The 27,687-nt window shown below is 35.9% G+C and overlaps 1 protein-coding gene across 2 annotated transcripts in view; it reads right to left on the bottom strand.

The window, feature by feature from the left end:
* LOC148949100 (uncharacterized) overlaps nt 1–27,687 on the bottom strand; it is a 232,798-nt gene that overhangs the window by 83,796 nt on the left and 121,315 nt on the right. For both annotated transcript variants that reach the window (XM_089092825.1, XM_089092826.1), the window contains one exon: nt 18,437–19,076. In XM_089092825.1, coding sequence (XP_088948951.1) covers nt 18,437–19,076 — 640 coding nt within the window. The remainder of the gene's footprint in view (nt 1–18,436; nt 19,077–27,687) is intronic.

Below are 27,687 nucleotides of genomic sequence, written 5' to 3'. Positions count from 1 at the left end.
GGTCCTCTGTTAAAATCTCTTCATCAGTCTGATTGCTGTTTCCATTCTTATCAAAATTATTTTGAAAAAGTGTTGCACTCAATGTCTTCTGTTAAAAACTTTAATGTGTTTATTTCGAATGTGAAAGGTTTAAGGTACAAATGGGATAATGTTCTGCAATATATTGGTGGTATCAACTGCCCTTATTATGTAGTAGGTCTCACAGAGACCTGGCTGTCTTCAAGTGATGATATGTCTGTGTATGACATATCAGGTTTTACTGCACACCACTCAACTAGATCTCTAACTAAGTGCTCTGGTGGTATATCCCTTTTTGTCAGAAGTAATCTTAATGTTTTGAGACGTTCAGATCTTGAGAAGATTTTTGATCCAGTCATAAATAATAGAAGTGTGTATGCTTTGATTGTTGACCTGTCATGTGATACAGTAAGTTGTGACACTATTTGTTTATTTTATAAGCCTCCACCTTTCCCAATTGCGAAACTTTCTGAATTAATTGATGAAATGTACTCAATTGATAAGCTCGCTTCAAGAAATGTTTTTATGCTTGGAGACTTTAACTGCAATTTATTGAAAATTGGGTGTGATAATGAGTCTGACCATTTTTTTTTATTCTATTTCTTCCTCTAGCCTTCTTCCTTGCATTTTCTTTCCTACTCGTGTTGATCCAGTCAGATCTTCTCTGATTGACAACATTTTTCTGTCTTCTAAAAATGATATTAAATTTTCCTCTGGTATTATTTTCTCTGATCTTTCTGACCATTTTCCAATTTATTGTTCTGTTCCCAAATTAAAAATGCTGAGCCAAGAGGATACCAGAGGTGAGTCTTATTCAAGAATTTATAGTCAGAGCAATGTTCATAACCTTATGTCTGATCTTAGTGCTAGTGATTGGTGTTCAGTAATGAATTCTGATGATGTTAATAGGGCTTCAGCCTCATTAATAAGTCGGCTGACAACACTAATTGAAAAAAATTTCCCCCTTGTAAAATCTTCAAGTAAATATGAACCCAAGATGCCTTGGAAGTCTCCTAGTCTTGTGAGATCAACGATTCAGAAGTCAGAGCTTTTTAAGCTGGCTTGCAAAAGCCTTGATCCTGATGATTTATCAAACTATAAGCATTATAAGAATGTATTAACATCAACAATTAGACTAGCTAAGAAGAATTATTTTTTGTTGAAAATTCAGGAATGCAAAGGTAATTTACAGAAAGTTTGGAGTGTAGTTAATGAAGCTTTATCTCGTAGGAAACAATCAAAGAAACAGCATACTGCCGTCAAGAATGCAGATAGTTGAACTGTTGAAAAATCCTCTGGATCTAGTGCCTTCAACTTTTGCTTTACCGCAACAACAACTTTTAAGACCCCCTCTTATCCGAAACAAGGCGAAACTTTATCAAATGAGAGAAGTATTTTTCTAACTCCTTGTTCAAGCATAGACAGATGTGATTTTATTTCCTATTTCAGAAGTGGTAATATGGCTGATGCACTTGAACTAACAAACCATGTGCTTAAGTCTGTTTCTTCTTATGTTGTTGAGCCTCTTACCCATATTTTTAATCTATTTATTTCAAAAGGTGTATACCCTGATTCGTTTAAAATTGCAAAAGTACACCCTCTTTTTAAGAAGGTGGCCCCAGCTTAGTGTCAAATTATAGACCTATATCAATTCTCCCAATTTTCTCGAAATTACTTGGAAAGGTTGTGCATAAGAGGCTTTTTTCATTCCTGTTTATTCGCGCTTCAACTGGAAGTGGTTCTGTTCTGTCTGAACACCAGTATAGCTCTACTGCATGTGCTCTAGTTGATGCTACAGAATTTGTACATGTTAACATAGACAAGGATCGTTGTGTTCTAGGACTATTTCTTGATTTTTATAAAGCTTTCAACATGGTAGATCATTTTGTCTTACTGGGAAAACTGTCTCTACTTGGAGTTCGGGGAATTGCCTTTGAATGGTTTAAATCTTACCTGTCTAATAGATCTCAGTTTGTGTGTTATGATGGGAAATGTTCTGATCTAGCTTCGGTTTCCAAAGGGGTACCTCAAGGCTCAGTTTTGGAACCACTCCTCTTTCTTATTTATATTAATGACCTTCCTCCATCTCCCAACCTTGATACCCACACTGTTTTGTTTGCAGACGATATTAATTTTTTTATGGTTTCCAATGATCTGCCCTCTGCTGTTGCTAAGGCTCAGCTTCTGCTCAACCATGTGCGTGATTGGTGTGAGCAGAACGGGATGCTGTTAAATAGCTCTAAGAGTAGTATCATTCATTTTTGAATCCCAAGCCATATGTCTGAACATTCCGCAACAACCTTTGCTTTTTATGGTACTGATATAATTCCCTAGTGTTCTTGTGTTGAACATCCTGGTTGGTACGTTGATTGTTTTCTTTCTGGCAAAACTCTTATTTCCTATACACATTCTATAATTTTTCGTCAAGTGTCTATGCTTCATCGTGCCAACCAATTTCTTCCTCCCGATGTAATGCTTTCTCTTTACTATGCATTTGTCCTTCTTTATCTTTCTCATTGCTGCACTGTATGGGGCAATACTAACTATTCTTCCCTTCGGCAACTCCGAAGAGCACAGAATAGAGCGGTGAAGGCAACTTTTCGCCTACCCCGACTCTATCCTACAGCTGATCTTTACAGTGATACAGGTCTAGATGCCTTAGATGTGGTTATCAAGAAGCAAAACCTAAAACTAGCTCATCGAACCTTCAATTTCTCGCTTCCTCCAAACATCTTATCCTACTTTGATCTAGCATCAACATGTAAGTGCCAGACTTTGCTTCGGAGCTCTATTCACCAATTTCAGCTGCCTAAAAGGGTATCCTCAGCAGTTCAGAGGTCACCAATTTATAGAGCAATTGCTCTTTGGAACTCTATTCCTAGTCAACTTTATCTTCTCAAAAAATCTTCTTCCCTTTTCAGAAAAATATTCTCTAAGGATTGAAGTAATGTCGTTTTGTTTTTATTTATTCGTTTTGGTTTATCTATTTATTCCGCTTTACTTTATATAGTTTTTTTTTCTTTTCTCCTCTCTCATTATGTTGAATGAGATTCGAAACCCGCTGTTTAATAATATTATTATGGTTTGGATTTTTAATAAATTACAGGACATTTTCAGTTCGGATAAAATTAAGTCAAAGGTTATTGTGTAGCAGTTGTTAAGGCCTGTTTCAATAAAAGCTGGGAAATTTGGGCCTAGAAAGCCAGTTTAGAGGATTCAGGCGGAAATGTCCAAAAAACGGATTTTCATACATTATTTGCATGTTTTTCAAGGGAGCAGGGGCGTCAATTGGGGGAAGCGTATTTGACCCCCCCCCCCACCTTATATTTCGCATTACTTCTTTTTAGGTGTTTTCATTTTTTTAAATGCTCTTTTTTGGTATTTTTATCGATAAAATTAAAAAAAAAATTGCCTCTTCCCCCTGCAGTTTCGCGAATTGATACACTGTATTTGACAGATGACAATCTTGACGACATATCCTCTACGTAGACTTCGAAAGAATTATCGCTTCCTACAATTTTAAAGCGGTTTAAGACAGTGGCGGATCCAGGGGGCGATGGGGGCGCGCACCCCCTAACCTAGTCTAAAGTAGTTTAATTTACTTAATTAATGCAAGTTTCCGTTAATTAAACTTGCTCCTAAGGCAAGTTTATCGGATAAACCTATTTTGCCCCCCCCCCCTAAAAAAACCCGGATCGGCCCCTGGTTTAAGACATACTTAAAATGTCCTGTCCGTCTCTCCTTAACACTTTTCTTGCCACTAATTGAGGCTCCATTCCTAACAATAACTGGAACCAGTCCAGCCTCACTACTTCCTCTCATTTCTTAATATTCCAATACGATATATTAGCCTATACAAATAAAATTTGTATAATGAGTACGGACTTCGAGTATTTGTATATTGTATACAAATGAGTATTTGTATACAAACTTCGAACAATGCAAAACAGAATGTTCATAAGACAAAACAACTGATTTATATTGTTATGCTGCAGGCTGGATCTTCCTTATTCTTGACAATTTTATCTATGCCATCCGTTTCACGCCTTTTTAAATCACACTTTAATGCCTTCTCGGCTTCCCTCCAATTTTATCTCGGCTTAAAACATCCTCAAAATCTTCTACCCATCTCTCTGTTACACTTCCTTACAACTAATTGAGGCCCTATTCTTAAACGAATGTGCCAATGTCCTCAGACGATCCTAGTCTCAGGAGTGCCACCTCCAGAGATCCTCTTTAGTTGAAGTCCAAATGAATCACAGAATATCTGACCCTAGATCCGTCAAGGGTTTTCCTCGGTTAGAAGGCATAAGGTTTAAAAAAACGAGGACTGGTCCTAGCTGAACTTTGTGAAAATAAGGATTCTAGGATTGTTTTGATTTTTAATTTCAGTTTTAAAGGTCACATTTTACTGTACACCTTATTTTATTTATATGTGTTTTTCTGAGGACGGCCCTTGGATATAGGGTCGAAATATTCATTTGAGGTTTGAACAAGCTTCATTGTTCGATATATTCCCTATTGTTTAACTTGCGGTTTGTTTTTGTGGCGGAAAGGCAGTGTGGTTTTCGTCGTTATTTAACTTCGAGGAGGGAGAGTGGAGGTATGAATAGATTGGGGTGGAGGAGGAACGTGCGCAGCTGTGTTGGCCCCAAGCATCTTGGGACTGAAGTGAGTTGTTAGCAGTAGTGGTATTAAAATTGTTTCCCACTTCATGTATAGCCTAGGCATAAATTGGTACAGTTGCGCTAAATGGTACACAACGGCTATAGACTGTCGAAGGAATGCAGTGGTGAAGACCCGTAAAGCGGGTAATTGCTATCTATATATATCAAAGAGCGTGGTTCCTCATTGAATTTACAATATTTAAACTGTTGTTTCTTGGTGTTTAGGTGGGAGGGGGGGGGGGAAAGGTACCTAGGTTAGATTACGTATTTAATATATGGTATGTTTTACCCCCCCCCCTAATGTTCAAATATATAGCCCAAATTTGTTTCTAAACTATTATATATTCCTCCTATTATTATTTTTTATTAGCATTAGCCAAACTTGATTTCTTTCGTGTGTACCATTAAGCGCAGCAGTACCCATAAATTTCGTCTTCCCTGGGGTAATGGCTCACCCCCTAGCATCTATTAGATTTTACAATCCCTACCTGTGGTGCTGATCCTCGTTTCATGGCCCTTCAATGGGGGTTGGGGGGGGGGCCCAGAAATCCTGTGATTTCGCACACCCTTCCTGTTTACCTTCCCCAGATTTCTCCAGGTATCCTTTTAGAGCAGAGTAGAGTCAGGCTGAGCTTACAGAGTCAGGCCACTGACCCCTGTTCAAACTAAATAACAGTGACACCAGGACTTGAACCCCTGTTCTCACGTACAAAGGGTCTCAAGACTAGCGCGCTAACCACTCGACTAAGATATCCTCTTAAAAGCGCGCATAATCTCAATTTAATGATAACATAGGTTGTTGTCAGTTCTTTTTGCCTGATGTGATAATTCCATCCATTAACCAAAAGTATTACATACATTCATTACCTAAATTTATATGATATTTTTCTTGTGTCAAAACTAAAACTACAAAAAATACACAAATCATTAGTTGCGAGAACGCACATGCTCATTACCATAATTGAGTGCGAAAAATAAGTACATTTAATGACCAGTTTTCGGTGTTCAACGTTGCTGTTTCATTTTTCCGGTTGATGGTGACGATCCGTAAGCCCTTCATTTTAAATGCTTTCAACTTACAATTTTCAGATTCAATTTATATTGGAGCTTGGAACCTATATATCAAAGATTAGACTATTTTGCTGGACTGGGTTCACTTTGATAATGAACATTTATAGTACATTTTTTATTTATAATTCAAAAACTAAATAAAATGTGATTATGATCAGGGATGTACCTAGGGGGCCCCGGGCCCCCCGAAATCCCAAATTTTCTTGTATTTTCGGGAACTTCTTACTAAAAATGTACAATACAAGTTTTTTTGTTTTTTTTATTACAGACTCCCCCTACCCACCAAAATAATTTCTGGGTACGTGCCTGATGATTATGTTTGGATTTGATTATTCAATTACGTAAAAAAAATATGTTTCGACAGGAATGAAAATACATAAAAGGAAAAGAAAAATAACTGCATTACACAGACTGTTTTCTTCCATCAGAAAAAAAAATGTCAAAAGTTGAAGAAAGCAACATAATCCTCGTTACTGGTTCTAAGGCCGTATCCAGGAGGAGTTGGAAGATTTATAAAGTTTTAATTTTTTGTACCTCCCCCTCCCCCCCCCCCCCCCCGAACAAAAATCCTGGATACGACCGTGTTGGCTACCCTAAAATAATGGCCCGTCATCTGCGGTCTCCAAAAACTCTCATTATGGCACAGTTTTAGGTAAAATATATTTGTGTTTGCCTTTTATTAAGTGTAACACTTTCAACAAACTAATTGATCATCAATTAACATAGTTACGATACCGATATATAACCCCATATCACAGGTCAGTTGTAAACATAATTACGACTACCCGAACCCCCTCGACAAAATTGACTATGTATTTATGTTATAACATCCCCAAGTCTTTGTTCATACCAGTTACTTAATCTAAAGATACTCCATCTCTAGCTTAATCAGACTGAATTAATTGAACCGCTCAATCAGAATATTCCTAGTGCTTGTTTGCTCAGTAACATGTACATGATGACAAAGGCATGCCCTAAGTTTTAAAAATGCAGTGGCAGCCATGCATAATTGGCAACCCTGTAGGCAAGGCCGTATCCAAGGCGGTTTGACCCCCCCCCCCCTGAAATGTTAGTCCGACTCGTAAAAAACGTAACAAAATGGATATAAACAAATTTTTGAATGTGTTTTTTAAAGTTTTCTGAACCCCCCCCCCCTCCGGCCGAAAAAAAATCCGGGATCCGCCCCTGTCTGTAATAGGATGTTTTTCAGAATAAGTCTCTAAGGTACAATATACGAAATAGTAGAATACGAATAAACAGAGGCCCTTTTTAAACACTGGGGCGAACAGCACATGACTGCTACTGGGTATTTCAAGCTATATTTCTGTTGCACTGTTAGTTTAGCCATATGTCAAAATAGCCAGCTGTGGAGTAAAAGACGATATACTTTCTAAAAGACTGAGTTTTGCGAGGAACTGGAATTTTCCCCAAAAATCTAGTTTATTCCACACTTAAGTGCCATGGAAAACAGCGCAGCAGAAAGCTATAAGAAGAGCTTCTGCATGCTGGAAAACAATTCCCATGGCCCGAAAGCCAATCCACACCGAAGATTCAAAGTAAGTTTCCGTCGTAAGTACCGCCGTCGATAGGAAGTACGACGGAGTAAGTACCGCCGTCGGAAGCATTACGTCGTGAAGGTTTCAAAGCTATAACATTAGAGCATTGATGTAATGTTAACGAAAAACTTGTAGAGCTTATAAAGTAAGTACACAGTGGGAATAGAGAGGATCCGCCCCATGAGATTGGTCAGAAGGACCCCTCCCCCAGGAAAAACTGGCCTTAAAAACATTTGATTCCGATTTTGCAAATTTCTCAAAATTTGAAAATAATGACCCCCCCCCACACACAAGAAAAATTATTGGAGATGTTCTCGTAAGGTAAAGGTCATTTGATACACCAGCTTGGCTGTAGAATAAGCCATTTTATTCTAAGCTATGTCAAGGTGTGCTGGAACGTATCCCGCCAAGAGGTAATTTAGCCCAGATTACTCAGCTTCATATAAGCTCTCATGAGATGGTTTGAGCGTCAGAATTACCCTCTAGCCTATGTCTGGTTATGAAGTAAAAAATAGTAGTCTTCAGGTCAACCAAAATTAAGGACAGGCACTAACAAAATAAATTTTGTTGGTTGTAGCGGGGTAATAGGGTTAATTTACATAATTTGTTGACTTTGAACCACACGTTAGTCAGGTATCTACGTATGGCCGAGGAGCCATCCCGACGGCCCTGCCAAAGTCAGAAGATTTCTCCAATTTTTTAAGCTTTCCAAGGGGTCACCGATTTTCATAAATCATGCGCGTGCCAAGCGTGGTGAAACAATGCCAAGCATTGAGGGAAATGTACCAAGCTTGGAAGAACTTTGCCACGCGTGACGTAACTGTATGGCACACGTGGTACTCCGAGATGTACACTAGTTGTACTCCGAGATGTAGACTTCCTATGAATGTTAATGCGCTTCTTTTCTATTTTCACAACCTATCCCCACAAAAGCTTGGCCCACTTCTTGAAATAAAATTTATTTTATCTTCTGTGATACGAGAATTAACGTAAAAGATAAAAAGTATGGCGACTTTAATTACCATAACCACCTCGTAAAGTACAGACCTCAGCTTGTATGACATTTTAGATTCGTAATTTATGACCGTTAGGCGCGGCACCACCAGATCTATTCAATATATTGTTTTTGAATTATTATTTTAGCAATTAATATAATGATAATATATGCTGTTCAATCATTATGCATTCATCAATTGCTCCTCAAATGAATATAAATGTACTATTAAATTCAAAACACGAATTCATTAGCTTTTTTGCAACTGTATATCTATGCATAGTATAATCGATTTTTATTACTGGAATCGTTTCTTGATTTAAAGTTCCCTTTGTCTTTCTAACAACACATACAGGCTAATTCGTGCAGTAAATGTTACCCTGATCCCAGGTAATGCTGAATCACATTCGAGGCACAGTAGCAAGACCTCACTCAAATTAAAACTCTCAAATTCTCACCGTTCTACTTAACAAAGAGCAGGCCTTAATGGCTCTTTCGCTGATGTCTATGGCTGTATGGTTATAGACCTGTCAGTTACAGCTAGTAGGCATTTAATGCCCGTGCCAGATCATAGTCACATCTATCGATAAAGAAAGCCAAATATCATGAATGACAAGGCAATTTTCTTGATTTTAGCGTCACACTTGTATTTAAAAAGCCAAAAGTTAAAACGGCAAGAAATTAGTTTAAATAGTTTACACCAACAGTATTTTGTGTCCAACTGTTCTCTACTAATACTAAGTCTTCGTAACTTGTGTCAGATGCCTCTCCCAGATAGAAAAACCGCTGTTCTAAGTTTCCATCTCTTCTAGTTTTAAAAATTACGCCTTAAACCTTGACTCTGACTTGCCAGTCAGGAAACGTATGCTTAAAGATTGAATAATTGGCAACGTACGAAATTACGAATGGCAAACGTAATTGTGGGTATAGTTATGTGTAATTTTCATTTTGTCGGCACGCCCGACTTTAGTGTAGCACTGGTATAACATTTACAACGAGCGAACATGACAACGTCCGAGAGGGGGCTGTTGCCACGCTCAACCCACGCTAAGTATCCACAAGCTATCATTAATTTAAAACACATTTATTTAAGACAGAATGAAGTTGGAAGCACATAAAAAAACACATCTGAGAAACTTATCATGCTGTTGGGTAAAGGACGAGTAATAATTTATGCACGCATTGCCGTTCAACTTCTGTTTAACAGGAGAGTCCACTTTTTGTGGACTTTTCCTTGATCAGTTGATCAAAATGTGATTTCACGACCCAAAACCTGTGTTACAATTTTTGTTGTCGTTATTTTTTCTAGCATTGATACGTAATGACGTTTACATATTAATGTAATGCAATACATATTAATACGTAAGAACTCATTACGGTCTAACCTTTTCTGCGTTTAGATCGTAGAACAATGACCAAAATATTGTTAATGTCGATATTCACCGGTGAATGTCCGAAATTCCTTTTTATCTGCTTGGATTAAATTGGCTTTACGAGTCAGGCTTTTCAGTCTTATTCAAGCTATGATGGTAAAAGTTTTTGTTAGGTTAGATATATATATATATATATATATATATATATATATATATATATATATATATATATATATATATATATATATATATATATATATATATATATATATATATATCTGGTAAAACTTCAACAAAAAACTGAAGAAGTAACTTTCTAAGAAGTGGAAGCTAATTTATTTGGAAACAGTTTAATTATAGGACCAAGCTTTAATCAATCTGGATACTGTTATCCTAATAACAGGAAGCAAATACAGTTATTACAATTTTTGTCAGATAAATTGTACTGAAGAACATTTAATGTTTCACAAGTTGCCAGGGGTGTTGAATATTACTAGATTTTGAGTTATATTCTATTTGGTCTCTTCCTACACAAAGAGCTGTTGCTTGTTTCAAAAAGTTAATGAACTGGATTTACTATCTGTGTAAAGCATTACTAAATGATGAAATAAATTCAAAATTATCTAGTGAATGCAGTGGACAGAAAGAAAATACACTATCATCAGTTAAACTTGTAAATATGAAAAGATAAACAAAAATTAGTCAATTGGATGTATTGAAGGTTCTTTTAATTATTTGCTGAAATAATTAATTATCCTCGTTAACTGTGTCTACCAGTATTTAACGGAATTGAGCTGTTCACTCTACTTCTATTTTCATTCGTCACTTCCACATCAGACCCAGCATCTATTAGTGACATATAAAATCCTTCTTCTCTGATGCTGCATAATTTCTTGTAGAATTCCGTGGCCGTATTCGGGCCTACCCTGTAAGTGACTAACTATAACTAACCACAGTACAGTGATTATTGCTCCAGATGGCTAGTGGAGAGAAAAGAGGACTAGTGCCTCCTCTCAAAACACGCACAGACAGCGAAATTAAGTTCTCAGAAGAGAATACAGAATAGCAAATCATCGTAATCACAGACCACTTCAATGCACTAAAAGGAAAGTCTGATCGCACGTATTGAAAAAGACATGGAACTGAGAATTAGGGGCGAAGTTTCGAAAGCTATCTCTTTGCAGTCTCACCCGGGTAGTGACGTTGTCATTGAAGGCATTAAGAATGCTATCTATAACAGCCTGTCTCTGGATCTAGAAAAAAGGGTTAAAACAGTTAGCTGAAATGGAACATCAGCTCAAAAGTCTTCAGCAGCTAGTGCTTAACGTAAACTCGACGACTAAAGAAGTTCAGACTACTATGGTGAACCTAGAGGACAAATTAATTTGTCAGAACGACACTATTGAACAGAGTTATCTAAATAACCAGATTATGGTGTTTCGACTTGAAGAGGACGTATCGATCCCGGAAAATACAGAAAACAAATTTCTTGAGTTTTGCAGTAGCTGAGGACATTAACTCAGTCCGCAGGGTTGTTCGGAAAACTAACACTACCGCTCGTCCAATCGTCGTTACTTTCTCCAACCTAAAGCTTCGATGAACCATTTTGAAAAACAGAAACAATTTAAAGCGTACGCGAATTTCAGTAAATGAATCCCTGACTAAGAATCACTGTATAAAGATAATTAGCAGTAAGTTCACAGCAGATGATTTCTGGCTCTTCATTCTCGGTGCGAACAAACAGCTCCTCCCACATACTCTTTCATTAGCGCGTACAAAGAGCTCCTCTCATTTGATCTGCCATCAGCAGTCCAATTACCATGGAACACATATTTTGGCAAAAACTTTCTCAAAATGCCTTTGAAACCAACTCGAGACTTCAAAACCTACTTGTAAATTCCTAAAAACTTCTAATAATAACATTGAACTACTAATTACCGATTTTCATATATGTATTGGAATAAATTAATTTAAAATTAGTTTCTTTAAAATGTAGTGTTCCAACGTTGAAGCCAAGTTTCGCGTTCAACAGACATCTGACTTGCCTACTCTTGGAAAGACCTAATGTCGCTTATCGTTTCAAGCTCAACGGAGTACTTGCATCTCGGTCCGGGTTTTTATAACAGGTGAGATAGGGGACGATCATACTGTCTAATATTCATATACTGTGCTAAGAATAGACTCAATTTTCTTTCCTATGCTAAGAGTAAGCTAGGCCTAAGAAATGCTTGGACAGTAAACGGCAACATATTTATCAAAACTGATCATACCAGTCCCCGTAAGGTAGCGACTAAAGGTGATGCTGATCGTGCTAGAGCATATGTGCCTGCCAGTCTCAACGCTAATTATGCTTCGTGTAGTTCTCAGTACTTTATTTGTCTTTCTTCTGGTTGTTTGCTTGCCATTTGTCTGTCCGTATTTTATTTTGTTTTGTTTACGCAGCTACGTTGAATTATTGGTATATTTCTGGCTATTCTTCTGCCCACGCCCACTACTTTAATCGGTCAGTTTTGGCCCTATCTTTTGAATGCTTTCTATGCATTCTTTGTATGCTCTTTCCATGTTTTCTATATGTTTCTTATATGTTTAATCTTACTTTTACTTCATTGTCTCTTTTCAGCGTTCTTCCCAAAATTTCACTATTATCTTCTGTTTTAATTCTTTTTCTATTTACAATGGATCAACTATAGGCTACTAAAGTCTCTCTCTTTTTTTTTCTTTTCAGTTTCTATGTTTTTCTTCCAATCTTCTTGGCTTGATAGCTATGTGTTACCTCACTTTTTTTATACATTGTTAATTATTTTTTTGTTTTTCGTTCTTACCATGATTCTACTCGTTGATCATTGCACAAATAATTTTTCTATTAATTACCTGTTCATTCTTCCTTTTTCTGCACATTCCTCTTTAATTATATCCAGATTTTTATTACATCCATTTCATATAAATGACAGCTGTTGATCACTCTAGTTTTGATAACTCTATTCCTATACAATTTAAATTGCTTGAGAAGACTCCCTTAAATGTTTTAAATTTAATTTATGACACCTCTGGGACCCCACCTAATATCTCTTCTTTGACTAGTAATTCTACTGCTAATTGTGTCTATAGATATGGTATGACCAAAAACGTGAATTCTGTTATTAATTTCTCAGTTCTTCATTTAAACATTCAAGGATCTGTTCTTTCTAAATAATTTGAAGTCTCTCATAGCTAATTCTTCTCCTCAGATTATTGGACTCTGAAACATTTCTTCACAACGGCAATGATATGCTTGTAGATATTTCCTGATATAAATTGGAGTTTGTAAATAGATTGGATAGGAAAAAGGCGGCTTAGAATTTTATATTGCTGGTTACCTGAATTATACTTTGCGTGGTGATCTGTCTAAGCATTTGGATGGAGTTTTTTTTAGTCTGTTTTCATTGAAATTTTAATTGAAAACAAGAAATCTATCATTGCAGAAATATACCGCCCACCAAGTAGGTCGATACCTTCTTTCTTAGGAATTTTTAACAAGATTATGTCTGAAATATGCAGAAGTAATTATGAAATTATCCTTTTAGGAGAGTTCAGTATTGACCTGTTAAAAACTTCGGTACAACCTAGGTTGGGTTAGGCTAGGTTACGTATTTAATATATACTATGCTTTACCCCCCCCCCCCCTAATATGCAAATATATAGCCCAAATTTGTTTCTGAACTATTATATTTTCATTCTATTTTGTTTTATTTCATTAGCATTAACGAAACTTCACTTATTGCGAACTTACCAGATTCTATACAAGTACAAAAACTTCATTTACAACTTCTTATGACTTTTTATCCTCTGCTTTATCATTTAATATTTTTCCTTGCATCACTATTCCCACTAGAGTTTCTGACACATCTGCCACATTAATCGACAATATTTTTTATACTTTAATGCCTAATTCGAGCTTTGTTATCATATCTGATACTACTGATGACGGTCACTGCATATGTGACCGAAATATCTGGTATTTTTGGGGAATTTCTATCACTATCTATTAAAAGGATTTTATCCCTATTTGAACTTTTATTTATCTCCATGTATTACAAATTATTAAATCTCTAGTCTACCTTCAGTTCTTTCCACTCCTTTTAATTCACCAGTCCGTTGCCAACAGTTTTACTACTGATGACGGTCACTCCATATATGACCGAAATATGTGGTATTTTTTGTGAATTTCTATCACTGTTAGTGAAACACTGTCTATTAAAAGGATTTTATCCCTATTTGAACTTTTATTTATCTCCATGTATCACAAATTATTTAATCTCTGGTCTACCTTCAGTTCCTTCCACTCTTTATAATTAAATTATAAGAAGTAAATTAAACTTTATAAGGAGTAACTGGTAAATTAAATTTACCAGTCCGTTACCAACAGCATCAATTTGAACAGTTTACATTTCGATTGTCTGATACCTCCTGGGAGTTTCTCACCGATTCAAGTTGGTCTGTTGATAGTCTTTTCAATGAACTCTATGATCTGATCGAAGAGGCCTTTGTTGATAGTCGCTGTGTAACCTCAGCTTCTAAAAGCTCCAAGCGTTCAGTTCCTTGTGCACCTTGGATGACTGCACCTCTTCTTAAGAGTACAAAAAGACAGACTTACCTTTGGAAGGCATTCAAGTCCTCTAACTCTCATCATCATCTTGAAAAGTACAAAAAATAGACATTTATTACTACTACTACTACTAACAACTCACCGCAGCACCAAGCCACCTGAGGCCAACACAGCTACGCACACCCCACCTCCATCCCAATCTATTCAAAGCCCCCCTTTTCACACCCTCCCACGAAGTTCCCATTTCCTTTAAATCTTTCTTTATGACGTCCTCCCCAGACGAGGACGACCTGCTTTCCGTTTAGCCCTAGACGGTTGGCCGAAAAGGACAATCTTCGGTAATCTGTCATCCTTCATCCGCACAACGTGCCCTAGCCACCTCAGCCTTTCTTTCATTATAGCCCTAGAGAGCGGCATTGAACCACATTTATCGTATAGCCTATTATTTGAAATACGGTTAGTCAGCCGGGTATCCAGAACAATCTTTAAGCAATTTCTCTGGAAAACATCCAGGAAATCTTCATCCGTTTTTCGGAGCGCCCATGCTTCAGAGCCTTATTTGACCACCGTCATCAATATACCTTCCAATACTCTAATGTTGGCTTGCAGACTAATCTTCCTATTCTTCCAAACTTTTTCTTAGCTGTGAAAAAAAAAACACTCTGAGCCTTGTCTATTCTACTTTTAACATCCTTCACTGCTCCCACCGTCTTTACTAATAATACTACCAAGGTAAGTGAAGCTGCCCACCTGATAAATCTTTTCATTACCCAACATCACCCCTTCACTTTCACTTACTCTTAGTCTGAGTGACTTTGTCTTCTTAATGTAAATTTTCAAATCTATTCTAGCACCCTGAACTCACAAAACTTCTAAAAGTTCATTCATTTTGCTCACACTTTCCTCTAGGATGCTTAAATCAACAGCATAATCTATGTCCAGGAGACTTTTTCCTCTCCATTTGATTCCATGGTCTCCCATTGCCTTTCCTGTGCTCCTAAGACGAAGTCCATCAAAACAATCCATATAAAGGGGGGTAGAACACAACCCTGCTTAATTCCTGATTTAATAAAAAACCAGCTGCTAACCTCATTTCCTAGTCTCGTACATAGCACTTATCACTTTAATTTAATTGTCTGGTATACCGTACAAGGATAAAACCTTTACTAAGCTCTTCTATCAACAGAATCGAACGCTTGCTCATAATCTACAAAACTGAGGACCAAAGGTGTTTGACAACTCAGGCACTTCTCAATTATTAACCTAACAGTGAAAATTTGGTCGATGCATCCTCTGGTCGATGCATTCTCTAGAAATTTATTGAACTACTTAATTCGTAAACCGAAGTATATTTATTACTCCCAGATGTTCTCTAAGTTCGGCAAGAATATGAGAAAAACATGGCAATTCATAAACACAGCTCTTCATCCCAACTCCAAAAGAAATAACTTGCCAAATAAAAGAGCAATTAAATTAGAGCAATTAAATAACAGAGCAATTAAATTAGTGAATGAGGTGACAGAGCAGCTCAGCATGAATTTATTGGATGGTCAATCCACCTACATCTTTCTTTCCTTTTGTTTCATTTTCAATTATTTTCATGGACTCCTCCCTAATTTCTTCAAACAGTTATATCTTTTAATTTCTGAACTATGAAATGAATCTTGTGTTTCCTTTTCTTTCAGAAATGACACATATATTATCATTCGTAAATCCAAAACGATAAGATCAGATTTCAATCCAGTTTTGTTGTGTCTCCATCTGGAATTCTCTCCCTTCTCTTTTTCTCCTTTATCCTTCCTTTTCAATTTGTTTAATGAATTTATTTTAAGTGGCATGGTAGTTTTTGGTGTTGTTTAATTTTGTTTTCTTTTTTTCTTCTTGTCATTCTGCTTGATTTTAGTGCTATTATTTTATGTTATGTTTAGTCTCCCACTCTCACAGGCGAAAGAGCCTTTGTGGGGGTCGAACGTTCTGTAATTTATTCTGTGTTTCTCTTGAATAAAATTGATTGATTGATTGATTGAAACTTTTTCACTGGAAATTTGTCATTGCAGCAATGGGTAAAAGAAATACGGAGTTATTGAGCCTGCCTTTATGGCGTATAATCAAGGAATAATTTCATTGTCAAAAATATAAACCAATAGATTTAAAGGACACTTTTTAACACAGAAGTATAGGGTATTAATCCTCTTTTTCTCTTCGCTATGATGGGGTTGACTAAAGTAAATATTTCCGCGATATTGATTTCATCTGTATGCAATTTTTTTCATTAGTAATTGTTAAGAAATACCAAACTGCTAAAAATATATAAACAATACTTAGAGCATACTCTATTCATAATTAAAATGAAAAATATATCGATTATAAATCTATAGAAAGTTTTTGGATAACCCCCTACCACTCAAGAAGTGACGTTAGGCTAACCCTAATAAAATATACCTAAGTATGATAAAAATATAATACTTTAGAAACAAATTTGGGCTATACATTTGCACATTAGGGGGGTGGATGGGGGTAAAGTACAGCGGTTATGCATGCAAAATGTGTTAGCTACAAGTATTTTGATATAATGAAGTAAGAATTGTTTTCTGACTTCACACTGTCCAAATACTCTACCCCCAACCACCCTAATGTACAGATATATAGCCTAAATTACATATTTCCCGTCTATTCTGTCACTTCTCTTTGTTTTTTCTCACGCTAAGTTGAAAGAAACTAGCGAAAGAAACCGGTTTACGGTGCGTCAATGCACGACCATCTTTAGCGATAGGGGGTATATCATACAAGTAGCATATATATACTTAACATTGAACTGAGGGGGCAGATCTAATGTGATAATTTTTATCTTTAATTACTCAGAGCGTTGTTTTTAATTTGTTAATCAATAGGGGACATCAATTAAAACATTCTAGGGGTTAAATTTGTGAGCCAAGTAAGCAGCTCCAAGTCAAAACCGATTGACCAGGTAAATTCAGAAATTTTGAAGTCGAATAATTAACTTCACTTTTATCTTTATGCCTTATGCCTGAACTTTCATCTTTATTCCTTAAATCTTTAACTTTACGCCTTTAAAGCCAAAATTTAACTTTATTCATTAACGTCATGCCTTAAGTTTCATCTTTATTCCATAAAAAAAGTTTTCCCGTAAAAAATAAGGAACCGATTCAACTTAAAATGACAAAAAAAAACCTACAGTGGCAATTGGACAATACATTTTTGCGCCTCGCACCTTACATTTCCGTGAATTGACGCCACTGAATAGCTTACGTTTTGAACTAAAAAGGCAAAGCTATTACCATGAATGATAATGCCTAAAACGGACATAAATTATGATGAAGAATAAAGCCAGGCTTAAAACGGCGGGAAATTGCCACAAATTACCGCCCCCTCAAAGCGCCAGATGAATGCAATGTTACTGGTAATATATAAGGTGTTTTTGAATGACAATCCATATTCTTACTTTGTACAGTAGAATTGTGAAAAGAAAAAACTGATTTTACAATTCAAATTTTTAACAATTCCCGCGATCAGATAGTGTAAAAGAAATCGAGTTTTGGCACAATATTTGAATAGTTGAAAAGGTGAAGTTCTTACCCATTTTATTTGAAAATTCGGGAAATTTATTTGGAATATAGCATATTTTTATAATTCTACCTGACCTTCTCCTCCCCCCTCCCCTTTCCATTAATAACCAGACCTCAAGTATTCTTAGGTCCTATCAGAGGAAATAAACAAATATTAAAGACAAAAAATAGCTCTGTAATTTCTTGGAAAACAGATTTTCCCAAATCTAGAGCAGCACAAAATGCAGAAGTCTACATGTTGTAAACTTTTGGATTTTTCCTAAAATCTGACAATCGAAAATTCATGAACCCCGATTGCAACACGGTTAAGGACTTACAATCCAAACAAGAATCTAATTGCCGAGCTGTGAATCCAAATCAAATTTGACAATCAGATTGTCAAATTTGAGAATAGGGATTGTCAAAGGAAACCCGTTTATTTCTATGTATAGTCAACATCTTTTTTTTAAGTTATTGTTTTCATTATGATAAACGTATCCGGCAAGGCAAATCGTTGTTCTGTTTATCTTAGGATATTGGTAGGGGGTATAAGCCAGGTGTAAACATTGGCCTAAATGGTTTCACAAAAATAAACAAGAATCTCACCCCAAGTCTGCAACAGTCATATTTCCATCATATTTTGACACTTCACATTTTCGTGGTGTTCCGTAAATATCTTCATAAGACCTATTGGGAGACGTCGGTGAATTTCTGATGGTTGATTGAGAGCCAAACGAACTTTTTCTAGAAAGACCCCAGCAGCTTGTCGCTGTCCCTATGAGTTCAGTATATTTGCTCAAAGTTGATGAGCTTCCGCTTCTACCGGGTAGCTTGGGGGTATTTGAGCCCCTTGATGATTGTGAATGCAACGATGTTTGACTCATTGTATGTTGTTTTGATAACTGAGAACGATTCACTGGGTCGTTTTCTTTTTGCACTGGGGTTTGGGATACTTTTTCAGGTTTTTTTGGGACTGGAGGTCTAAAATCACATTTTCGAACCTGGGGTTGAGCTATTTTATCTAGCTGCAATTCAGAATTTGTCCCCATTAAGATCCCTTGACGGTTCGAGTCCTGTACATTGCACAAAGAACCACCAAGTCGACGTCCTGCGACTAAGTTCGTTTCACTTGGTAGACCTACTGTATTATAATCAGCTATGTTTCTGTCCCACGCTGCCTTCCCTGCTTGGGTTGCATCTGGGGGAAACTGAACTGATCCTGATCTGTGATGGCCACGACGCTCACCTGTAAAATCATAGATTAAATAACAATTTACAAGTTCGGTAGTACTAGTGTCCCATTCACCACGTATCCTTATCAAACTGCATTTTTTTCAAAACAATAAGAAAATATAAAAATTGTAGAACTCTTATTCCAACAAATTTCCTTCTGCTATTTCCTCAAGCTATTGAGGAAAAATAAAAGTTCAAATAGGGATAAAATCTTTTTAATAGACAGTGATGATGATAACAGTGATAGAAATTCACAAAAATACCAGATATTTCGGTCACATATACAGTGACCGTCATCAGTAGTAAAACTGTATCTGGTATTTTTGTGAATTTCTATCACTGTTATCATCATCACTGTCTATTAAAAGGATTTTATCCCTATTTGAACTTTTATTTATCGCCATGGAAAGGCAGTGTGGTCTCCGAAATTATCTACGCTATTGAGGAAATAAAAAATTGGAAATATGCGCAAAAGCTTGACGAAATGTCCTCAAACTATTTCCTTCTGTTTTTATTCTCACAAAGAACAGGATCGGTCCTGATATACAGGAGGCACTGGGGGTAGCCCGGATTTTGTTTTGGCAGAGGATGAAAGTCGTTTAGAGGAGAATCTCTACTATGGAAAAGGGCTTCTTAAAACAGTTGATATCAATATTTAATAATCGCAGAGTGTAGTGTTTTTACTTTCTGAAAGGACACTTGGAGTCAAGGGTCTTGACTCCATAAGCCTCTCCCTCCAAGTTTTTGGAACGTTAAGCTAACTTACAGGGGCATAATTTGCTATGAGGAGTAACTGCCTCTGCCGGACTCCGTTTCGACCCCCCCCCCAGCTGAAACTTAGTTTCTTCAAAAGCTTGTCAAAACGAAGATAAACCTGCATAATTTTAGCGTCCAGAGAAATAGGTTAGTTTTCTTTAGTAGACTATATCTTTACCTTTAGGGTACAAATGGTACATTTTTCAGTTTTCACTGTCATTTTCGCTTAATTTGGAAAAATTGGCTCCAACTTTGAACTTTGTTAGTTTTCTTTAGTAGCCTATATCTTTACCTTTAGGGTACAAATGGTACATTTTTCAGTTTTCACTGTCATTTTCGCTTAATTTGGAAAAATCGGCTCCAACTTTGTACCCCCCCCCCCACAGACCCCAGAATTCGGCCAAAATTCCGCCACTGCTAACTTTATCTCCGTATTTGCACAGAAAGGAAGGTGGGAAGAGTCTCACTCATAATAACCACTTTGGCATAATTGAATTTTTTCCTTTAGGAAAACGCTTAAACGTATTCCTGCATAAACCGTTTCATTTTCATGGCATTCAGCCTTTTTTTAATGCAGGAAACTAGAGCAAACGTCAACGCTGCGCAAATGTTTAAGCTTAACTATGCTTTTTCCTTCTTCAGTTGAATGAATAGTTGAAGGACAAGCATGAAAACAATTCCAAATATGATACACAAATTGGATCATAATTGTGGTTATCAAACTGTGAAAGTAATAACCGTAAGTAGAGCTAAATACCCGTGTTTGTAACATAATATGACACTTAATATAGCGATCCTATAGCGAAACGCAATAAAAAATACAATTAATTAAGTTTCAAATTACTTTCCTGAAGTATGATCTATTAAAAAGGTTCAAAATTGGGTAGTTGACACTTTTGCTTATTGAACATACATAAATATTAGACAAAAGTAGGTGAATTTTAACTCTACTGATGCATTATACGGACACTTCTAAAAAGTTAAGTTTGGTTAATGCTAATAAAATAAAATAAATTAGGATGAATATATAATAGTTTATAAACAAACTTAGGCTATATATTTGCACATTAGGGGGGGGGGGGGTAAAGCACATCATATATTAAATACGGTACTCTTCTATTAACCGGACTCTTTTATCTACGGCAATGCATACCAGTCACGAAAAAGACTGAGACGCGTGGTGAAAACAGGTTTACAATGCCTTCTGGGATATAAACAAATGCAAGAACTGTATTTAAATTGTTGTTTTTTGGGGTTTAGGGGTGAAAAAAGGTACCTAGGTTAGGTTGCGTATTTAATATATGGTATGCTTTGCCTCCACCCCCCCCCCCCTAATGTGCAAATATATAACCCAAATTTGTTTCTAAACTATTATATATTCATCCTATTTTATTTCATTAACATTAACCAAACTAGCACTATATAAAAGAGCCCGGTTAACAGAAGAGTACCTTAAATACCTAACCTCACCTAGGTATCTTCCCCCCCTTAAACCCAAAAAACAATCGTTTAAATATTGTAACTCATTGAGAAACCACGGTTTTGCAGTCATTAATGTAAAGCGGTCTCTTGGGAATAGCTTGTTTGACAGGTTTTTCGTGACTGGTTTCCTTGTACAATATATAAAACTGTCCGTATTACGCACCAGTACCATTCTAACTAATAGATTTATCATCTTTATAATAAGATACCTGAATATCGCATATTTGTTACAATTACCACAACACAGAAATAGGCTTCATGAACTAAGGAGAGGGGAAATATAACTTCAAAGCTTTCTTTCAGAGCATCGAACAGGTTTACGAGAAATCATAAAAATAAACAATAATAGACAATAGCAGAAAAATCGCATGTTACAATTTCCACAACACAGGCGCAAGCTTCACAAATTAAGGGTAAAATATCTGACTCTTTTTTTAGAGCGCTGAACAGGTTTATGCGACAGCAAAAAATTAAGCATGGTACTTTTGTATTAGCCAGTATACGCTCAAGAATTAGGCTTACGTTAGATCTCATAAAGCAAGTTTCATAGCCACAAAGACAAGTGACAGGTGATAAAATGCATTGGACTTGGACAAAATACATTGGACTTGTATAATTTAGGCTATATATTTGCACATTAGAGGGGTTCATTAGGATTAACCTAACTTCATTTCTCGAGTGTGTACTGGCTAATACACAAGTACCGGAAACATTAATAGAAAATAGCAGAAAAGCTGATTATATTACAAGCTCCACAACACAGGGGCTGGGAAACACAGGTTTCAAGAAATTCAGGAAAACACCTGAAGTTCACTTTTTAAGCATTGAACAGGTTTTTGAGAAAAACAGGCTTATGAGATAGCACAAAAGTAAATATCACTAGAGAATAGAGAATCCCCGATAAAGGTACTAGGAAACCCAAAATTCGCGAAATTAAGGAAAAAGACTGAAGATCATTTTTTACAGAATGAACAGGTTTATGAGATAGCACAAAAGTAAACATTACAAGAAAATAGCAGAAAAATCGCATGTTTAGGAAATTAAGAAAAAAAAAAAAAAATTCAATTTTCTAAGCATTGAACAAGTTTATGAGAATACTGAACAGGCTATGGGATAGCCCAAAAGCAAACATTACAAGAAAATAGCAGAAAAATTGCATGGTCAGGAATTAAGCTTCAGAAATTAAGGGTAAAATATCTGACTCTTTTTTAGAGCGCTGAACAGGTTTATGCGACAGCAAAAAATTAAGCATGGTACTTGTGTATTAGCCAGTACGCACTCAAAAATTACGCTTAGGTTAGATCTCAGAAAACAAGTTTCATAGCCACAAAGACAAGTGACATGTGATACAATGCATTGGAATTAGACAGAATAATTGGTCTTAGCATTACAAGAAAATAGCAGAAAAATCGAATGTCTAGGAAATTAAGGAAAAAAAAAAAAAATTTAATTTTCTAAGCATCGAACAAGAACACTGAACAGGCTATGGGATAGCCCAAAAGTAAACATTACAAGAAAATAGCAGAAAAATTTGCATGGTCAGGAAATTAAGGAAAAAGAAGGAAATTCATTTTTAAACATTGAACAGGTTTATGAGAACACTGAACGGCCTTATGAGATAGCACAAAAGTAAGCATTACAAGAAAATATCAGAAAAATTGCATGGTCAGGATATTAAGGAAAAGGAATGAATTTAATTTTTTAAGCATTGAACAGGTTTATGGGAATACTGAACAGGCTTATGAGATACCGTAGTACAAAATTAAATATTACTAGAAAATAGCGGAAAAATCGCATATGTTACAAGTTCTACAACACAGCTGCTTGGAAACACAGACTTCAGGGAGTTAAGTGAAAAAGAATGAATTTCTTTTTTAAGTATTGGAGAAGTTTATGAGACAGCGCAGCAAGTAGCTTAAACTTGCTGCGAGTTCCACAATGCAGATGCTACGAAACACAGCCTACAAGATTCACGAAAAAAAAGTTATTTTTTAAAGCATCAAAAGGGTTAATGAGTCCGCACGTCAATAGAACATTATTCAGAAGTAAAAAAAAAGGAAAAATCTGAAATTTTCTTTAAGCATTAAAGGACTTCATGAGGTAGCAAAAGCAGTAAACATTATTAGAATGAGCTGAAGAATGAAGCATCGAAGAAAAAAAACAAGTTTCTGGAGCGGTCTAAAGTCTAAGTAATTTTACACTGAATATCTGAAATACTTTTTTTTTCTCCTTGGATTTAGTCAGAGTTGCCAGTCAGCTTTTTCAGTTTTATGCAAGGTTTGATGGTGACAGGTTAGGCTAGGTTTTTAACCCGTTTCTGAGATTTATAACCTAATTTAACCTAGCCTAACTTTCGCTTTTACCATCTAAACTTGTATAAGACTGAAAAAGCCGATTCGCAAAGCTAATTGAAGCACAGAAAAGGGAATTTCGGACATTCATCAGTGAATGTTGACATTAACCAGATTTCTGATATTCACTGTAATATTTATAAATGAAGGTCTTCAAGTGGGTTCCTGGGGCCAAAGGTCTATATTTTGTATTTTGCAGTTCTAGATCACCACCGTGATACTACAATAAATGGGAACCTCTAGTTATATAGATCCTAAGTAGGCTACTTGCAAAATATGATTCCAACAAGGTTTAACATTCCAACTATGTTTTAATATAGGTTGGAGTGAGGGGATCGAACCCTTGCGACAACCCGATCATATAGATTATACATTCTTGCATGACTGGGATATCAATACGGTATAGCGCGCACGCCTTTCTACTACAGGTATGAGAGAGGAAGTCACTTAGACCCCATGTCGACCCTCTACCTCAGTTATAAAGAAAATCAATACCTACAAGATTTGAACAAGGTAATATTTGGTACTTATGCATTATACCGCCAATACTCAAGTTTACGCTGTGTAAAACTGGAGAACGAACCGGTTTTTATGTCTGTATTAAGAAACAATTAGCTTACACTCAGTGGAAAACAAGTGACAGAATACATTGGAATTGCCCCACCCCCCTAACGTGCAAATATATAGCCCAAATTTGCTTCTAAATTATTATATTTTCACCTTGTATTGATATTTTTCACTAGGATTAACCTAACTTCACTTCTTGAGTGTTGACGGTATAATACATAAGTACCTAATATTTAGTACTAAAAAGTTGATGTAACCTTTTTTTGGTTAGCTTTTGTGAGGCAATTTCTACTGCTTCAGGGAGTTTTTCAAAAAAAGTTTAGTAATTTAAGGAATTGTATGTCAAAGGAATTAATTTCAGGGAAAGAGGGACAAATTCAGCAAAAAAAAAAAAAAAAAAAAAAAAAAAAAAAAAAAAAAAAAAAAAAAAAAAAAATGCTTTTAGGCCTACTGTGGGAACTACAGAACTACAGATAGAACTTTAGTGGCGTCAAGGACGTACCGGGGGAGTTAAGGGGGGTTGAACCCCTTCCGAAATGTTTTTTCGACTCGTAAAAACGTAACAAAAAAGGATATAAACAAATTTTGTTTGCGTTTTCTGAGGTCTTTTCGTTTAAACCCCCCACCCCTCCGAAAAAAAATCTGAGTAAAACCCCCTCCGAATAAAAAATCCTAGGTACGGCCTTGGGTGGGGCCCTCCTCTATCTCCTGCGTGTTTGCGTCCGTCTAATATTTCGGAAAAGTGAGTTTACGAGCGCATAATTATCCCGATTGTTGCACTTTTGACCTTTTTTCTAAGTTCACATAAAGAATTATGGCTGAAATTACCACGTCCCCACAGACTTAGATATAATCACGCAATTAAATTGAAATTAAGAACATAGGTGTATATAAGAAGAGAAATGTGACAATACGTCAAAAAGCAAATATTTTAAACTCTTAACAGTACTAAAAATCTTTCGTCTTTAATTAAAAAAAAATCATTTTTTTCTGGGCAGCAAAAAAAAGGTTTTTTACCATAGTGTATTTGGAGATGAAAGCATTCTTCTTAAGCTTTTATAGGTAAAAACATTTTTTATAAGTTCTTTTTACGTTTTGTTTAATAGCCTACTCTGATAAATTTTTCATACTTACAAAATCTTCTGTTCATATTTTATATATATTTTTATGAGCTAAAACTACCAAAATTAATAGTTATCGCTTGTGATGCTAGCAAGGCCCTGCCTAAACCTTTTTCGGCAGAACTAACAGCAATATCATTAGCTGTAACATGATAATGATACATATTTTTTACAAGATTTGATCTGCCATCAAAACCTTGACCTAAACAGACGAAGTTCAATAAAAGGGCAAAGGAGACCCTAGACAGTCAATCATTTTGATCAAAAGCTTCCGTCAATCGATTGACTCAAGCATGATTGACCGTCTAGGAGCCTGTTCTATGCTTGAGTCAAGCGTTTACGGTGATTGATAGAAAGTTTGAATGACTCAATCATTTTGATAAAAAGCAGTGTGTTAGATAAGCTTTGGTCGAGATTGAAGGGTCGACTGAAAGTTGATTGAAGCATACATCAATTGATTGACGGAAACTTATTGTTAAAAACGATTGACCATCTAGGGCCTACTTATTCATTGAGGAGCACAAGAATTTATGTTTGTCCCAGACCCTGCGAGGTCTAGTCTAAGCTCCATATAGGGATCCTTCTGTCGTATTTAAAAATAATATACATAAAAACTTCTTTCTCCGCGGATTTTACTATGATCGGTTTGTAGAACTGCCTAAGACGGACTCAATCAATGCAGCTTCTCGCCTGAAATGGAAAATAATAGCAATAAGGATCCTTCATTTTCGGGTAATAACTCAAATAAAGCAAATAGCGCTAATAATGCTGAGGTATAACACCGTTTCTTTTTTTCTTATTCATCTTACTCAGAGGATGAAGAAGGCGTGGTCTCTTTCAATCATCTTATAAATGAAGTAAGACAAGGTAAAACCTTCTCTCCACAGTTTGTGTATAAGCTCCCTAAGGTGTAGAATCCTTATAGCCCTTATTACACCAATGAAACAGAGCAACTGACAAAGAGGCTTACTTTTGGGAAACCGTTTGCGATAAGTAATCTCTTGGAGGTTATCCTAAAAAGTAAAGGGATTGATGATTTTATAATAGTGGCCTATTTATTTAAAATTGAGATCCTCTTAATAAGCGCCCATTTGAATTTAATTAGCAGGTACTTGTCGGTTATATAAAACACATTCGAGAATTTCGGTCGCGAATGATGCGAAAATGAGACAAGAAACTGGTGAAGCAACTTCTTTTAGCTTTGGCTGGGTTGGAAAATAAATTGTAGCTATATTTTATTTAAGTATTTAGTTGGTATTATGGTTAGGTTAGGTTAGAATAGGTTTGTTTAGGTTATGTACTTAATGTATGCTATGCTCTACCCTTCCCTCCCCTAATGTGCAAATATATAGCCCAAATTTGTTTCTAAACTATTATGTTTTCATCATAATTTTGTTTTACTTCATTAGCATCAACCAACTTCACTTCTCGAGTGTGTTTCATATAACCGACAAGTACCAATTAGCATTACAGATTATTCCTAAATAAAATAAACCTTATTTATGTGAAAAAGTAACTGTTACGATTTTGGACTAGGGAAGTGTAAGCGTCATTTTTTCGCAATTCTTAGTGGAACTATGTCATTTTTTTTAATGTAGATTTAACTTAACTTTCTTGAAATTAATTTTAAACAGTTGCATCTTTCTTTTTTCTTAATAGTTTATTTTCAGAAAAGTTGACAGAATTTAAAAGTTTCGGATACCTTATTTCTAAGAAGCTGAGTAACGTCTACTTCAAGCCAACACTATTTTGGGAATAAGTATATTATCATATCTCAGAAGAATGTCTAACTTTTTGTTTATTTTACTATCTGATTCATCTTCCTTTCCTTGCCTAGCGAATCGACATCGTTTTAATCATTCAAGTTTATACTTGGTTTTTAATCTCGAATTTTTTTTGTTTTTATCTTTAACTCGTAGATTTAATTGTCATTGATTAATTACAATAGCAATAGCTTATAGACACGCGTAACCGTTGTAACGGCAAATCGATTTAAGGTTTGACTTCGTAAGACTAGCAACGGAGATAATTGCCAAAGATGTCTGGTTTCGATTGCAATTACAAACCATTTCGCCAACATCTGAAAAGAATCAGCGAATGGAGCTAATCAGTTTTGCTACTAAAACTCATACTTGACTAAAGCTTCTCAACCAGTGCAAGAACAAATATGGCTCTTAATTGTATACCCCGCAAAGATTTAGAATTCTTGGCGAAGGTAAGATCATGTTTCTCAATAGCGAATCATGCGCAAATAACCTTGCGGTTACAAATACAATATAAAAATAATCAAATGTGCTTGTATTCGTACATTAAAACGCAATTTGGCAGAATTGCAGAATCCCACGGT

This window comes from Artemia sp. Qi Xiang Cuo, chromosome 8, assembly GCF_049724085.1.
Source record: "Artemia sp. Qi Xiang Cuo chromosome 8, ASM4972408v1, whole genome shotgun sequence".
In the NCBI taxonomy this organism is placed as follows: domain Eukaryota; kingdom Metazoa; phylum Arthropoda; class Branchiopoda; order Anostraca; family Artemiidae; genus Artemia; species Artemia sp. Qi Xiang Cuo.
This window is presented reverse-complemented; position numbering and strand designations above follow the sequence as displayed.